This window comes from Uranotaenia lowii, chromosome 2 (assembly GCF_029784155.1).
Source record: "Uranotaenia lowii strain MFRU-FL chromosome 2, ASM2978415v1, whole genome shotgun sequence".
In the NCBI taxonomy this organism is placed as follows: Eukaryota; Metazoa; Arthropoda; class Insecta; order Diptera; family Culicidae; genus Uranotaenia; species Uranotaenia lowii.
The window spans coordinates 245,106,213-245,124,668 of record NC_073692.1 but is presented as its reverse complement, the minus strand read 5'-3'; the positions used below and the strand labels follow the sequence as shown (position 1 = coordinate 245,124,668).

Here is an 18,456-nt window from a genome sequence, read left to right as displayed (position 1 = left end):
AATTGAAAGATATTATTGACCTGAGCAAACATTTGAAATTGACTTTGCCATTCACTTGAAATTCACTTGATCGCTCACTTAAGTGATTTCACTTGACCGGTCACTTAAAATTCACATGAATTTACGTATGGCGCAAATTCACTCCAGATGTCACTTACCTTTAAAGTGAAAATTATTTTCGGTGCAGGAAAATCAAATCGAGCTAATTTAGCTACTAAACCGTCAAAAGCTTTTTCAATATCAAGAAGAGCAACACCAACCTTCAGATTTGCTAGCGTTAATCATATTAGTTACACTCAAAAGTTGATGTGTAGTCGAATGTCCATGACGAAAACCAAATTGTTCATCAGGGAAAATAGAATTCTGATAAAAATGATCATTCTACACGGAGAAAAGTATATAGATTTATCAATTATATTACGCGTCTACATGAACATAAATATGGTTGTTTGGTTCTGACCCGAAAATACGTTCAAGCCAACAATCAGATGATACTTTGCCACGAAAGGATAAATGGCTGATTTAGCGATCGCATCGATGCTAAGAATCCAACAGGAATTTTCATTCAATCATTCGTATGGCTGTTTCTACTGTAAATGCTGCTCCCCGTAAACGTAGGACATCGTAGATTCAAAATATTAATTAAATTAAGGCTGGAACAAATATCAATTTCTTCTTTTGTCTCCCCCCCTTCGAAATTTCCAAAAACCCGAAGGGGGAAATAAATAAAGTTTTTAGTATTTCATGGAAATTTTGATAAAAAATTCCATGAAGTATCTGAAAAATTAAAAGACCAAAAAAGTAATTTTGGAAGATGGAAATAATTTCACCATGTGTATTCTTGATTTTATTGAATTTTTCAATAACAAATTTCATTATTTTATAGGTTTTGTGCAATGATATAGCATGCAATTTTTTGCATGCAAGATTTTGTGCAATTTATTCCAGTTTATTTGTTTTTCGCATTATTTTTTATTGTCCCCCCCCTCGCGATGTTCCAACTCTGAGTGACAAAAGAAGGATTTGAAATTTGTTCCGGCCTAATTTGAACCGATAAAATGCATTGTTTTTTATTTTTGTTTTTAATGAAACGCATTTTTATTTATTTTTTATTTAATTATATATACGATCAGTGGCATGATTTTTTATTATATTAACCTCTGCATTGTTTGTTTTTTTCTTCTGCTGGGGTAGCCGCCGTCATGGCCCTAAAAAAATGCTGTACATTTTTTTTCGGTGGAAGAACAGCCGGCACTCTGCAAGAAAATAAAAACTGTTGTTAAAATATGATTGTGATAAAAAATTTCATTAACTTAAGAATACTATGTAACTTACGTGCTGTCGATAATAAGATAATCAGATAATAAGATGATGAGCATGATAAGATAATAAGATAATAAGATGATGAGCAAAAGCTGTCGATATCCGAGAAAAACTATAATTTCACAGAATATCAAACAAATTTCAAAAAATCTTAGTTACAGTTTACGTTCTTGTTTGGTTAATTGTTTTTAAAGATTCGAAAAGATTTTCTAAGCTAAATTTTCATACTACTGGGAAAGGCATATTTAGGATAAAAAATTTTGAATAAAAAAAAGTTGGCTCACAACTTAGAATATCCGGAAGAAAAATGTAAAAAGAAACAATTTCTCGTAACAATCATATTTTCCTTGTTAAGGATTCATTTTTTTTCCAGAATTTAAGTGTCACGAAATTAGCGGCTTTTACCTAATTTGACTTGGAAAAAAAATATGTCTAAACAAAATATCTGTTGAACACATTTTTAATACAGCTTCATCTTTGACGGAAGTCAAAAAATAATAATCATCGGCAAGTGCTCGTTAGCAGTCCTTCAGATTTTTTTTTAATTTGCTTTTGATTTTGGAGAAATAAATTCGATTAAAGAAAAGCTTCGCGGGCCGCACAAGATAGCCTCACGGGCCACATGCGGCCCGCGAGCCGCGTTTTGCTCATCCCTGCTCTAAAGCACTTTTTCCAGGTTTCAAAATTGGAGTTACTTTGGCATTTTTCCATTTATTGGGAAAATAAGCCAAGTGAAAAACATTTATTGAAGATTTTAGCTAAAAAATTTAAAGTACTTCCAGGCAACTTTTTAATAAGAATATAGAAAATTCCATCTTCCCCCGGAGCTTTCATATTTTTAAATTTTCTGAAAATCAATATAAGTTCATCAATATTTGCTCACAAGAACTTTCAAATACATTTTGCTAAGAAAGAATATCATCAAATTCTAGGGAAATTTGAGCATCAATTGGACTTACAAACTTACAACGTTTAAATTAAAATCATGAGCAGACTCAAACTGTTGGGCTAATTTTTGAGCTTTTTCTGCGTTAGTTAAAAATATTCCAAAGTAGGAATAGTAGGCTTTGAGTAGGGTTTTATGTCCTCTACTGCTTTGGAAAATTTTTTATTACGAATGAAATTTAAACGACGTTTGATCTCTTTTTGAAGGTCGCAATAAATAAATTTCAAATAAGGATCCAAAGTTCGTTGATATTGGCGTCGACGAATGTTTTTCAGTCGTATCAAAAACTGAAGATCATCATCGATCAAAGGTTGATTAAATTTATGTTTAACTTTTGGTATTGAAGCAGCTTTAGCATTGACTATTGAAGTTGTCAAATTTTCTACAGCCAAATCAATATCTTCTATTGAATTCAGTGGAACGTTTACATCTAAATTACGTTCAATAAAATTCTTATACCGCTCCCAGTCAGCTTTTTGAAAGTTAAAAGTTGATTTTAGAGGGTTTTCAATGGGACTTTGGGATAAAGAAAAAGTTACTGGAAGGTGGTCTGAATCGAGGTCCGCATTGACTACAATGCTCGCCTAAATCCGTTAGAACCAAATCAATTGTGGAAGGATTTATAATCGAAGAGAAACAAGTATGCCCATTAGGATATTAGGATAACCTGCAGAGCAGTCATTAAATAAAATATTACCATTTGAATTTGATGAAATATTATTCCAAGATCGGTGTTTTGCATTAAAGTCACCAATAATAAAAAATTTAGATTTATTTCTGGTGAGTTTTTGTAAATCTCCCTTCAAAAATTTTTTCTGTTCACCGCATTGAAAAGGCAAATATGCGGCAATAATTATAATTTTCCCCATAGAAGTTTACAACTGTTTCTAAGACTTTTGTATTGAAAGCAGGAAGAAATCTAAATTTGAGACGACTATTGATGATAATAGCTACACCCTCACCTTGTAGATCAAGTCGATCATTTCGTAAAATTTTAAGGAAATCATTGCTTTTCAAGTTATTGTCTGGCTTTAAAAAAGTTTCAGTTATGGCAGCAATATTTATGTTTTGAATTTTCAAAAATAAAAATAATTCATCTTGGTTAGCCAGCAAAGATCTAGCGCTCCAATTCATAATAGCTTCGTTCAATCGCAAGTAGAAACAGGTTTAAACCGATTTCTACTAACAATTGTTACATTTTGTTTTTTTTGTTCGATTCGCAAAAAAAGTGAGTAAATTTGGGCCAAATCCGGGCATTTTTTCATGAAATCCGGGCAACCGGTTGTCTAGCTTTGTCTATACTTGATGTGACCTAGGCAAATGTTTTTATAGCGTATTCAAAAATTGTTTATTATTTGTTTTCTTCGAATACTTCAGAACAATTTGTTTTTTCTGGGCCCGCCAGCCAATCTCATTTCTGAAATGTGGCTCGCCTGTTGAAAATGTTGGCCACCCATGCTCTAGAGATAATTTTTGAAACGTTCCGTGTTTAATGCAGACAGCATACGACTCAATGGATTACTTCGCTAGGGATAACATGTAAAAGATTCAAATGACCTGTGATATATCTGCAATCAACAATCGTAGTTATTTCATCAAAACACATTTATTATGACTCGTAGGGTATATTAAAATATAAAGTTTAAGATAATAAAAAATATAATAGAATATAAAAGTCAACAGAACCACACGAACACTATAGAAATAATTAGATTGTTGGAGGTTAGACGTTTTGGTGACGCGAATGGCTGTGTGTTTGTGTTGGTGGCGATATTACATATTGGTGAAGAAAGATCGATTTACCTAGATGCATAATAGATCTTCTCCCTTCCTATTGGCGCAAATACGCCACGCTTAGTAGTTAAGGTTGTGTCATCTAAATTTGCATCGCACGTAATAAACGTCTTCAATTTTGATACAACTTATAGTACAGGGGAGGGTATTAACAGTACGGAGGGTGGTTTTAATTTCGAAAATGTTCAAAATGTGGTCGAAGGTGTTCTAACTAAGACTGGTTTACATGCACGGGGTACACACGTGTCAACTTAAAACTAGTCATACATTTTCCGTGGGTTTTCTTTTATATTCAACTCTTTGAGGGTGTAAATAATCAACTATTAGTGGGTGTGAACACTTGCATGTTTGTTATTATATAGTAATATTTTAGGTTGTGAAAAACGGGAAGTTGGGTGTCTTATTTTCATTTGTTTGCATCGTTCTAACAACACTTAATCTATGATGAATTCTACTAAAGTTTAGATAGTGGTTTATACAGATTGAAACGCAAACAGCTAGCTTACTAGTACATATATAGTACATTAGAAAATTAAGGTTTCGAACCGTTAAAGCGACGTTAAAATTTTGTTTAGAAAATGTACAATAAAAGATGTTCGAGTCGGTTTAAAAACAACTGCTTCTCGCGTTGAAGAGCTAGGGGTAGTAGAATATATTAACATGCGTGGTGCGCTAATAACTGGTGGGAGCAACGTGTCTAAGCTTGAGCTTGAGGTGTGGTATAGTTATAAGTTAAAAACGTAATAATTTACTTGTAACTAAGCGAGTTGGGATGGTGGCTCAACAACCCGAAGGATGCTGGAGTAAGTCACTTTAGGGTGTTTTTTTTGTTAACTTGCAAAGCGGTGCATGTTCTGTATAGTCTTGGCAAAGTGTTTCAGTTCTGCGCAATGCAATTCGATTTTTTTTGTGTAGTTATAATAATAATGATTTGAAGCGTTTTTCTATATTCGTGAATGGTGTTAAATTTCCAGCTCAAAGCGATGAATTTGTTCAGCGTCCTTCTCATCTAAGGGAGGGGGCGAACACAATTTGTAAGCTACTGCTGGTTTAAGCTCGGCTAAGCTGCTATCATTGTCGGCTGTGCTGTCATTATCATTATCGTTGCTGGTGCTGCTGCTGATGCTGATGCTAATGCTGTTATTGCTGCTTCTGCATTTGCCATTTTCGTGGAAATTTCGCATGAAGGAGGTCGAAGAAGCAGTTGCTGTCGAGTTCGTAGTTTTAGTAGTGGTATGTTGGGGTTCGTTTTTTGGAGCATTGGCGGACAGTTTTCCCGCACATCCGGTGAGCAGACTCAGTTGAGTGTTGAGGTGGTGGTGATGCTTGGAGGTGACTACAGCTTTGGCTCGGTTATTCGTGTTACTATTAGTGGTACTTCCAGCTGTGTTCGCTGGTGGTTGGGTTCCGTTACTCTTCACGGATTCGATTCCGGCGGAGAGGATTTGGGACGTCGCATTGGGGTGATTGACGGGAGATACGACGAATTTGGCTCCTAAAAGTATACAAATTTATTGAGTGAGATTGTCTTTTAAAATCCTATAACAACATGCGTTTTCCAGATGGCGTACTTTATGGTATGATTCTATCTACATGAACTGAATTTTAGATATTCTACAATCAAAGCTTTTGAATTGCAATAACTTTATAACCGAAAAAGAAAGGGAATAAATATAAATATTCGAGGAAACAAACTTCGAATCAATCGTTAGGTATAATAGTTGTTCGAAATCAGATTTCATCAAGAGTTGTTTACTCTATATTTGAACACTTTGCTGGATCCGCAATTTCCAGATTTCTAGGCCATTGCATTACCGACTATGCTACAAGAGTCTGTAATATTCCCAGTGAATTTGGGGTAGAGCGTCAATCTTGCCCAGGCAGGGAAAATTGTTTTGTCACCGTTCAATTTATTTTCATTTCTCTAGTCTCTCCTTTCTGCCGACCATGCTTTCCTTAAAAAATTCATGCTTGAGTTTTGAATATTCTGATTCAACATCGCTTTGCAAGCTCGAGGGTCATAATCGGAAGTTAAGATTAATGAATATTGAGGACAAGTTGCCCACTGTTTAGGTTTCGTAATTTTTAGTTCCGGCATTTTGATGAAAGAATATTCTTTGAGGAAGAATATTAGAATTAAAAATTTTAAAGATAGCATAGTTAGAAGAAATTTTTATAGATGTTGAAACGAGCGAAAGAGCTGTTACGCGGAAAACTTATTCACATATACCATACTTTTCCCCGCAACATCTCATTATTTGGAGAAGTAGGACCGGGATAGAGTTGACACCAGGGCCGCAGGAAGAACCGACTCATGGGGGGAGGGGGAAGGGTTTGGAGACTGATTTTTAACCTATGATTTTTTGCCCAACAATGCACGAATAAAAAAAAATTGAAACAAGTAATATTTGTAACTATATGATTATAAATTTTTAAGTACTTTGACATTAAAAGTTTTCGTAATTAAACCGTAACTTAAGAAAATTGGTCCTAAACCAAAAAGGTGAGCTAAATTCGTTTTCATAGATGGTTAAAATCTTTGAATTTGTTCAGGATCAAACTTAGTTGATTTGGGCATAAAATAAGCTTTTTTTTAGAAGAGTCTTCCATTTCTTAAAAACAACTTATTCTTTACTTAAATCAAACAAGCCCAATCTTTTCCAAACTATTTTACAAATACAATAAATTTGAAACTTTGATGAAAAAAAAAATTTTTTTTGAAAAAGTAAGATTAAAAATCATTACATTTTCGGATCAAATTTCTTGATGCACTTGAACTTGAACCAAATTAATGATTTTAGCATGAAATTTGGCTTTTGAAAAAACTGCAATATTAACCCATTGCGGACCAAATCTGAAATATCCCCCTTTTCTTGCTTGTCGTTAGTATGCTCCATTAAAAGGCATTATTCAAATGTTATGAATCCAATTATGAAACCTCATTCTACAAAATTCAACACATCACTTCCCGCTACTCAAATATCTTTATTAAACGAACAGAATTTTGCCTATTGATTTCTGAAACATAAAATAACGAATTTATGTGTCTTTGATGTGTTAATTTTGTTGAACAATACATTGAGAAAATATAGAATTTTGTGCCGATTTCTAGATGAAGAAGACTCAAATCCTACTTTTTATTTGTGATTTTCAGCTGAATTGTATTTACGAACTAATTTTGTTTAAAAATTGGAATCTGGTAATTGAATTGACAAGCAATCTTAACACGTAATGGACACCGAAATTCGGCATTCTATATCTCAGAAACTTTTGGACAATTTTTTTCAAGTTACTGCAAATGTTGTGTTCAATTTTGTCGAATAAAGATTAACACTTAAATTCAGTCCATTCGAGTTGTTATAAATACTTCGAATCTGTTTTATGAATCTGAATTCCGGTATCAATTTTCAACTGTGAAATAAATTTTTTTTGGGGGTAAATTTTTCGGCTAGACGACATTTTCTCGTCCCTGATGATGATCCTGTAAAAATCGAAACGTTAGTTCTTAAATAAATAGTCGTCTTTGCTATTTAAGTTGACAGATAGCCGAAAAATTTACCCCCAGAATTAAAATATGAATTTACACAGACCGGAATCTGACTTTTAAAATTTAGATTGCCATTTCGAAGCTTTAAATTTTTGAATTTTGTGTAAGAATTAAGTTTAAGAACTTGATCTTGATGATCTTGAAAAACATGATTCAAATTAGATATGAAATGCAAAACCAAATCTGAATCAGGATTTCATTTTAATTCCTTATGATTAATCGAGCTGAATATCAAGAGTTCTAAACTGGATACAGAATCCGAAATACGATAAAATGAATACAATTTTGGATATGAGAGTTCTGGAATTAGAACCTTCAAAATGGGTTTAATTCAAATCAAAATTTAATATTCAGATCTTGAATCTGAATTGAAAAAGTGAGCAAATGTTGAAAAAGGGTAGCAGAATTTTGGACTTGAGATGGGTTTTTGAGGTTTTGGCATAAGTTTTTAGTCTAGGTTCTCTTGATTGGCCTTACTTTATTATCATAATTTGGAAGATTTATCTGCAAAACAGGTGTTCGTCAATGTTGCTGAAAATTACTCTGTGTTTTTGCGAAAAAAAAATTCTGATTTTCTGTGATTTTACCCAGAAATTCTGTGATGGTTTTCTGTGATGGATACAGCATTGCATTCTTTGAAAAGTCATCAAGAAATGAGTTTTTTTTTACATTTCACTTAAGATGAAAGCTCCGACATGAACCGCCAATTTGCACTACTTGAATCCACCATCCTCAACAAATTCCAAACCAAGCCCAATGATGCACGGAAATCGCCTCACCGCACATTCGCCGAAGCTGTTCGAGGTCACGTAAATCCGCCTGCCACAGTGCACACCCCGTTAAACCCAAACACTGCGACCGATCAAAATGTAACCAAGGCTGGTATTTTGCGCTCTGGAAGACAGCGCTTATTATCAGTGCCCTCCACAAAACAGAAACGCCCCACAACTCCTGTGTCGAGCGTTGTCTCCTCCAATGTCCTTCCTACTCCAAGAACAAAGCCATTTAAATCGAAGCAACTCGCACGGATCGAGCAAACAGTTATTGTAAGGTCAAAAAAGCCTCAGGATGCAGATCTCACAAAAACCGACCTCAGAAAAAACCTGAACCCCGTAGACCTGCAAGTTAAGGACACAAAAGTGCTTCCAAGCGGTGATGTTGCCGTTCGTTGTGCATCTGAAGTATCGGCACAAAGACTACGTGAAGCCATCACCCAGAAATTAGCTGACAACTATGAATCTGTCATTCAAGCCCCACTGAAGCCGCGAATAAAAGTTTCTGGTATTTCTAACGACATAACCGAAGCCGAATTTACCAAACTTCTGATCCGGCAAAACAACATCCCCAATCCTTCAGCGATTAATGTTATAAAATATGCCCAGTATACTAAGTATAACACACACCAAATGTTTGCTGTACTTGAGCCAGATGTTCTTAATTTCGAGACGCTCCTGAAATATAAAAAAGTCAACCTTGGTTGGGACCGGTGTAACGTCACTGAGCTTGTGAATGTTCGACGCTGTTTCCAATGCTCGGAATACGGCCATATCTCATCCGCATGCAGAAAGCCGAAGTGTTGCCCCAAGTGCAGTGAAGGGCATGACGTCTCCGACTGCCAGTCAACGTTTCTTAGGTGCATTAATTGCGTACTTTCTAACACCCACAATCTTGATACACGAAATAATTTGCCCATCGATCACGCCGCATGGAGTGCTTCCTGTCCAACCTACCAGAAACGACTGAAGTGGACGAAGCAGAAAACGGACTATTCTTCGTAGCAACCATCAGAACCAGTTGAGTCCCCTGGTCTCCCAGGTAATGTGAGAATAAGTATATGTGCAGTCGAAGCCTCAGATTCCGCACCCTCCCTAAATGATCATCATTTGCAGCTGCGAGTGTCGAGTGCGAGCTCGCCCAGACGACCCAGCACTCACTCTCCAACAGTTGACGCTCCGAACGCTCCAGCTCCGGTCACCCCATCCTTGCCGGGATCCGCACTGACAGCAATTGGCTGTAACCAATTTGGTTCGGTAAGCTTATACTATCAGAATGTACGGGGACTCCGCACCAAGATCGAGGAGTTGTGGATAGCTCTCGGAGACGATGAATTTGACGTCATCGTTCTAACCGAAACCTGGTTATGTGACGACATCACTTCCCAACAACTCTTCGGACACGAATACTCAGTTTATCGCAACGACAGAGACCCAATATCTACCGGGAAAAAACTCGGTGGCGGGGTTTTGATAGCTGTGTCAAATAGGCTGACATCTCAATGCGTCGTTTCTCGCTCCACCGAACTCGAACAGCTGTGGGTGAAAATCGACGGCAAGCAGCAGAATATTTGGGTAGGTGCTGTTTACTTATCCCCAGATATAGCAAATTTAGAATCGTCAATGAGATTGCATTTCGACACTCTGACATCTGTGGTGAACTCAATGGACGAACATGATGCTCACATTATTTTTGGTGATTATAACCAGCCTAATCTAGTCTGGTCGGCACATCCTGAAGGATTTATGTTTTCTGACCCATCGAAATCTTCGCTTTCTAATGCCAGCGCATTATTGCTTGATAGCATTTCGTTGCTCGATTTTCTGCAAGTTAACATGATCAAAAATCACAATGATCGCATCCTTGATCTAATTCTAACTAATCGCACTGCTTTCGGAAATCATCAAATATGGAGGGCCGCAGAATCTTTAGTACCCGAAGACAAACACCACCCCGCCATCTCCGGAAGAATTTCATTTCATTCCCCTGTAAGCTTTTACGAGCCAATGGAAACGCTCCCGCTGAATTTTAAAAAGGCAGATTTTGTTTCTTTAAATGATATGCTAGAAACAACCAACTGGGATTTTTTACAAAATGCGGAGAATATTGACTCAGCAGTTTTTTGGTTCACGACGACAATTAACGAACTCTTTCGCGACACAGTTCCCGTGCGTCGCCCACGTCCCAAGCCCCTGTGGTCTAACCACCATCTGAGATTACTTAAACGTATGCGCGCATCAGCTTTGAGATTTTATTCGAACCATCGCAGTCCTGAATCGAAAAATGCTTTCACAAAAGCAAGTAATGAGTATCGACGATACAATAGAGCACTCTATTCGAGATACTTGATTAACAAACAACATAGTTTGAAGGAAAATCCAACCGCATTCTGGAGCTTCGTGAACGAGAAGAAGAAAGAAAGTGGTCTTCCAGCGAAAATGCACTATAATGGAAAAACGGCCAATTCTGCTGCGGAACAATGTGAGCTTTTTGCCGAGCATTTTTCGAGTGTTTTTGTCGCATCGAACGTTGATCATTCTCAACTCGAGAAGGCTCTCGAAACTGTACCTTTTGGCTCTACTAACATGACGCTGCCTGTCTACACCGAAAACGACGTCCTCACTGCAATTAACAAAATGAAATCATCTGCATCACCAGGCCCGGACGGAATTCCTACCATTGTGCTTAAAAGATGTGCCAACAACATATGTAAACCTCTGGCTTATTTAATCAATCGGTCTCTATCGTCTGCTTGCTGTCCTGTTCTCTGGAAAAAATCTATTATGTTTCCTGCATTCAAAAAAGGAAACAAGCAGGATGTTAAAAATTACAGAGGAGTTACTTCGTTATGCGCAGGGTCAAAACTACTCGAAATTCTGTTATCTAAAAGCTTGATGTACAAAGCAAAGTCTTACTTGTCCACGGATCAACACGGATTTTTCCCCGGAAGATCTATTAACACGAATTTAACTCATTTCACATCATTTTCTCTGAAATATATGGAAAAAGGTTACCAAATCGACACGATATACACCGATTTGAAATCAGCCTTCGATCGTGTCAACCATAAAATTTTGCTTGCTAAACTTGGCAAATTGGGTGTTGCAGACATTATTCTAACCTGGATGGAATCGTATCTTAGCGACAGACAAGTGTCAGTAAAAATAGGATCATATGAATCGAAAGAATTTCGGAATCCTTCTGGGGTCCCTCAGGGCAGCAATCTTGGTCCGCTGCTTTTCTCCATCTTTTTCAACGATGTCCTTCTACTGCTTCCTGAGGAGTGCAGATTGGCCTATGCAGACGACTTAAAAATTTACTGTAAGATAAAAACGATTTCCGACTGCCAGATGTTACAACATTACATTAACGAATTTAATGACTGGTGTTGCGTGAACTGCCTAGCTATTAGCATTCCAAAATGTGCTATCGTTTCATTCAGCCGCAAGACAACTTTTATTGAATGGTCCTACAATATCTCCGGTTCCCCCATTGAACGTTGCACGTCTGTTAAAGACTTAGGAGTGATTTTGGATGAAAAATTGACTTTTCGCGAACACTACTCGGCGATAATTGCTAAGGCTAATAGAAACCTTGGCTTCATCACCAGAATTTCCAAAGAATTCCGTGACCCCTACTGCCTGCGATCTCTCTACTTTTCGTTAGTGCGATCTATTCTGGAAACCGCTTCGGTTGTATGGAGCCCTAGTTCCAAGTTTTGGTCGAACAGAATTGAAGCAGTCCAAGCTAGATTTATTAGATACGCATTGAGATTCCTACCATGGAACAACCAGTATGAACTTCCCGAATATAGCCAGAGATGCCTGTTGCTTGGAATGGAGACTCTTCAGGAACGCCGTATAACAGCCCGAGCAGTGTTTCTGAAGAAAATACTGGATTGTGAAACCGACTGCCCCACATTACTTCGTGAAATTAACATCAACGCTGGTTCACGGATGTTAAGAGGCCGAGAATTTATCCGTGTTGGCTTTCATCGAACTAACTATGGTCAAGGTGAACCTCTTCGAATGATGTGCAGAATCTTCAACTGGTTCTACGAAGACTTTGACTTTAACACAACTACTGCTGTATACAAATCAAGGATAAGGAATTCTAGCAGATTACGTGAACTTATCTCATTGATAAATAGTTAAAAATTTTGAATTATATAAGTTTTTCAATATATTGTTGTCATGGAGACACTATTGTCAGATGATTGAATTATAATAAATAAATAAAAGAAAAATCAATTAAAATTACCAATCTTAGCATGTTTTCCCAAAACAAAGTCAGAAATCCAAAACTTATGTTGCCATAGCTTTTATAATTTTGAGAATAAGTACAAAATTTTAAAAATCTGTGACATACATTTTGAGTTGAAAATTTGTCCAAATTTCTGTTAAATTATAGATTTTTCTGTGATTTCGACAACCTTGGTGTTCGCTACGAGTCCGGTAATAACTAGGCGAGAAGGGGCGCAACGAGCGAGGTTGTTAGACCAAGTGGGGCGTGAGCTGAAGAATGTGGGATGTACGAGAAATTGGAGAACGGATGCCATGAACCGAGTGAATTTTAGAAATTATGTAAATCAAGTTATGTCGTGAGACGGAAAACTATGTAGATCTAAATAAATTAAAAAAATAATAATGACCCGTGTCGATGGGAACTTTTTCAGGCAAAATCCAACTTTTTTAATGTTTTTTTTCACTTCCAGGATTTTAACGCTAGCTCACATTCGTCTCGAAAGCGCTATGATTTCAGACTTTATAATCTGATGGTTATATCTAGGGTGGTCTAACCGGTTTTACCGAAACCGGTAAAACCGGTAAAACCGTCCATTTTCTCGATACCGAAATACCGACTTTTGAGATGGTAAAAAACCGGTAATTCCGGTAAATTTTTCATCATTATTTGGCATTGTTCTAAAATTGACACAGCTTTTTTTTCTACCAAATATTTATGAGTACAAATACTCAAATTTTGTTTAATCAGCTTCAAAATCCAAGCTCAATGAACGTTACTGCAAGGTTTATGTGAGATTTGCTAAAACTTGTCGATGTAACGTTTTTAATTTAGGGATTTTTTTTTATGAAACTTAGCTTAGCACATTTCAGTTCAGTTATCGAACTAACGCTGTACAATGACTGTAAAAATAAATGAATTATAGATTGCTTCACAATAATCACTGAATTTTTCATTATAAGCTGGAATTTGATATAATTTTAGAAAATGTTTTATCTATAAACAGGCCAAGTTTATCAAAAATCGTTCTAAGCGGTGCCGAGCTTTCACAAAATTAAAATTTAAGACCAAAAATATTGAAAACTGATTAGAAACTCTCTAGTTTGTTTCAAAACATAAAATGTTTCAACAGAGTCATGCTGACACGTGTTAGAATGTTTGTATGAATTCTTTTTTATCAATATTTTCAAGTTAATTGATGGAACTCTGTTGTCTTTATTTTTAACACTGTTGAAGCATTTTTTTTTCCAGACAAAGCAGTACAAAGTTTTTATTAATTTGCAAAAGTATTATAGCAACAAAGAGCGTAAGGATCAATCGGAAACGCGATTTTACTTCGACCAACTTGAAAAAACCATACCACTATTTTTTGCAGAATTGTGACTGGTATTCAATAAATTTTTATTTCTATTTGTTCGTTTTAGTTTTGGGAGGCAAACTTAAAACGATCACGACCTTAGGTTTCGGAGAAAACATCCATATTTGAGATACCAATAATCTGTAATTCTGTGAGTCAACCAAAAACATTATGACAGTGTTTTGAGTTTTTTTTTAAATAATTACTTAAGTCATCGTTTTGACGAAAAATCTTTTTTTATATCCCATTTCATATCATTTTCATGAAAGACTATATAAACTTTTATTAAACCTGTCAAATCTGTTCTTAAATAGGAACACTGTTTTTCAGAGTATGAGGCAAAAATTCGTTAAAAATAATATGAAGCTTCTAGAACTTCCGCAACCTCTCAGCGAAATTTGAATAATAGAATGAAGATGATAAATATTATGATTATCATGGGGATGATTATAGATTTATGACATAGGGATAATTGAAAGGAACAAATCCATTTTTTTTCATTGGAAATAGTGCTAAATCTATTGCGTTATAAATTCTGAGCATTTTATGCCATTACTACTGCAATTAGACGAGACCTTTCCAGGAATTCGATATACTTTAAAAAATACCGGTTTTACCGGTTTTATCGGTTTTAAAAATTACAAATACCGAAATACCGGATTTGAAAAAAAAAACGGTAAATCCGACCACCCTAGTTATATCTAAAAAAAATATTTTTTTTAAATATTTGTTCCTCTAGAGTATCAATACTACGATCACTAAACTATATTGGAAAAAATAATTTACAACATATTGATGTGAAAAGAGAATTTATTTTGTGTCAGTTTCCACTCATTTCAATTTTTTTTACTTTTGCTTATATTTCGTTTGAACTTCCGTTTTGTTATCATATATCTACGGTAGTCGAAAGATATCCAACCAACGATTACGTTTATGTGCAATTCCTATTTTACAAGTCGAAAAAAACTGACCGCAATACAAGTGCAAAGTTTGAACAATCCTCTCCGTATTACTAGGCAAAAGCTTTCGATGCATATCATTGGTTTACCTTTATAGATTGGATTACCATACTTGACAAAAAAATGTAAGGCTTCCCATGGTGTTTAAACATTATTAGGATAATGAGTTTTTGAAAAATCAATGTTATCCGAACAGTGTCCGGCCATAGAATGGCCCCCTAATGGTGAGAAAAATTAACGGCTGACATTTAACGAAAATGCCAGCAAGATCGAAATCATCATCATTTCTTGAACTCAAAGCATGCCATCATAACATGTGGTTTATCAGTTTAGAGCAGGGGTGAGCAAACCGCGGCTCGGAGGCCGCATGTGGCCCGCGAGACCCATTTGTGCGGCCCGCGAAGCTTTTTTCAAATTTTTAAGCCTTAACTTTTTTCTACAATGGATAGTTAGGAAAATTTCAGACTGTTAACTTTTTTCTGGCCTTTTAAGCGTTTATTATGTTCAGTTCAAGACTTAAATGTAATATTGTTTGTTGGCACAACGTCATACTGGGGTGTTTTTTATGCAGCATACTTTTTTCCCTATTATTTAACTCCTACCACTTTGAGAACAAAATCAATTAAAGTGAGTCGGAAGAACTGCCAAAAATCGGAAACTACACATGAAAAAAAGAATTTCGAAGCCGGTTGAGTGAAGTCATTATTTTCATTTCAAGCAAAAATTAAGTTGAATTATAAAAAATATGCTCATCAGATATTTTTTTTTAAAATTATTCTATCCAATTCAAGAAAAAGGCATGTTCTGTTAGCATTCAAATACTGACAAAAAAAATGCAACCAAAAACTTGTGATACATTTTTTATTACTGATTATTGACGAAAATTACGAAATTTAAATAATAAAACCTGGGTGAAAATTTTTAGATTGTTTATCAACATGAATCAACCCACAAAAGTTATTAGCTCTTGATAAAAAACAATAGATACATACTTGAAATTCTGTAATTCCACTCAAAATATCTTTTACGATTTTCTGTTATGGTCATCTGTAATGCTATCCACATTACCAGAGTCAAAATATAGCTTAAGAAATCCTATCGCGATGATATCAAAATAAGATTTAAAATGATAAAAATGTGGATAAAAATTCTAAAATCAAGAACGTACATAGTTTTGAAGATAGTTGCTCAAAAATATGTGAAATTCAACATTTTTCTGTGATTTCGCAAACCTTGCTCAACATCTGAATGCAATGATCCAATACAGAACTTCAATTAAAAAAACGGGTTTTTTTACGCTTGTAGGAAAAAAATTTAGGCTTTGAGGACAAGTTTTATTTGCGGAAAAATATCACACAACGTCAAATAGCGATTCAACGTCCATCGCTGAGAAATCTATGATTTCTTTAAAAGTATATTTATCACACTCTAAGTTATCACTGTGGTAAGCTCCAGAAGATTTTTAAATGGAAGTGATGGCGAATAGTATCATCGGTTATAACAAGAATGTTGTAAGAACAAATGTTCAACAAGAAGTACTACGAAAAAATTGAGAGAATTTAAAATTGACAAAGATTTAGCCAAGTACCTTTTTAATATCGGGTATTTGAAAAGCTGTGTTGAATTACTGTTTTTGAACACGTTTTTGAATTCGTTTTATCTTTTCTTTTTCAGATTTTTTTTCGCCAAAAATTTGTAGTTATGAAAAACGATGTGAAGCACTGATAATTATCACAAAAAAATTATTTTAAAGGCGGCCCGCTGACAATATTTCAAATTTAAATTGGCCCGTTGGTTCAAAAGGTTGCTCATCCCTGGTCTAGAGCGTTTTCGTTCAAAACCAGGATTGAATTGAAAATATATCGTGAGTGTATAGGACATAGGTGGCCAAGATTTTCAACAGGCGGGCCAAATTTGAGAAATGAAATATGCTAGCGGCCCAAAAAAGAATTTTTTCTATGTTATTCAAAGAAAACAAAAATGAAGATCCTATTGAATAGAAAAACATTCCTAGGGTAAGTGTTCCTAATTTGGCACGTGTACCTAATGTTAACATACTGTTCGATTTTGGCTGTTTTTGACGTTATTTTTCACTTATCACAATTATCAAAAACATGAGATTGTAAAGGATCATGTGAACTTTAATTTTACAAACAAATTAGTTTTCTAACTCACAGGATTTTTCGTAAATCCGGATTGTTTCAAAATATGTCCAAATGGAATGAAATTGTTAGAAAGTTTCTTAAAAAACACCTTTTTAGAAACAGAAGATTATAGCTAAATTTGTCAACCGATTTTTTTGAAACTTTTCGTAGGATTGTTTTTTATCATGATTTAGGTAATAAGTATGTTAGAACCATGTTTTTTCGTGTAAAAACTCAAAAAAGCATATGTCCACAATTAGGAACACTATTTTCTATGTGTTCCTAATTATGGACATAGTCAAAGTTTTCCAAACTATATCAAAGACATAGTATGTATTTGAAATAAATTTGATTGATAGAATTGTGTTTTAACATAATTTTCAACGACCTGTTAAAATAAACTGTTTTGAGCTAATAAAATATGATTTTTTTTTACTTCATTATATCTCAAAGCTAAAAATGTTGAAAAAATATTTTCGCCAGGTTGTAAAGAACGCACCCTTCGCTACAGAGAAGGAAACCACCAACTAACAGAGAGCTTCTTAACGAGAACAGAATCGAAAGGAAAAATTAAAAAAAAATCTCAATTAAATACGTTGTATACCGTCATTTGGGGCATTATGCAACACTTCTCAACTTCAATGGCTTCTGAAAACCTAATGTCCACTGATAATCCTACCGTTTGTACATCAAAAGATTTAAGGTTAATGGGACATCAAATTAACGTAGTCAGAAGAATAATTGGTTCCACCAGTTATTTTTAAATTTACAAAACATGCGATTTTCGTCCTACTAAGAAAAAGGGGTACCGTAAAACGGGGTAACTTTGATCACCGGGGTAAATTTGACCAACATTAAACTTTTCCACATTATCGTCAATAACTCAGTCTATAGTATGAGTTTTTTTAAATTGTTTTCTACGTTTGAAAGCCTATTTATTAAGTATCAAATAGGCAAAATTTGGTTTGTAATTGAAATTTTTTTCTGTTACTAAAAATGTAGTTTCAAAATCCTAAAATATCTATGTTTTCAAAGGCTCGCAAAAAAAAAACAGCTCTTCTGATGATACCAAAAAGCATTTAGAAGCAAACGGGTTGTTGGAGGTGAAAGAACTACTTTTTTTCTTTGTATGTTTATAGTTATAGTGCTATTTTTATAGTCATTCAGTGATAATTTTTCAATATTTAAAAAATTAGGACATTTTCCAAGCGTAGGCCCGTATTGGACAAATGAATAAGAACCTTATCAAATCGTTAACTTTGAAGAAAAAATGAAAATGGAAATAGTGGTAGGGCCTAGGGGAATGTGTGTAGGTAAAATTTCATTTGTATTTTGAAGCTCAAATTACTTAGCAATTATTATAAATTTTG

The 18,456-nt window shown here is 35.0% G+C and overlaps 1 protein-coding gene across 5 annotated transcripts in view; it reads right to left on the bottom strand.

Moving 5' to 3' along the window:
• Window positions 1-3,856: 3,856 nt before the first annotated feature.
• LOC129746801 (protein outspread) overlaps window positions 3,857-18,456 on the bottom strand; it is a 609,098-nt gene continuing 594,498 nt past the window's right edge. For 4 of the 5 annotated variants that reach the window (XM_055740681.1, XM_055740680.1, XM_055740682.1 and 1 more), the window contains one exon: window positions 3,857-5,558. In XM_055740681.1, coding sequence (XP_055596656.1) covers window positions 5,026-5,558 — 533 coding nt within the window. In that variant the 3' untranslated portion in view covers window positions 3,857-5,025. The remainder of the gene's footprint in view (window positions 5,559-18,456) is intronic. The other variant, XM_055740684.1, reaches the window with a different exon arrangement.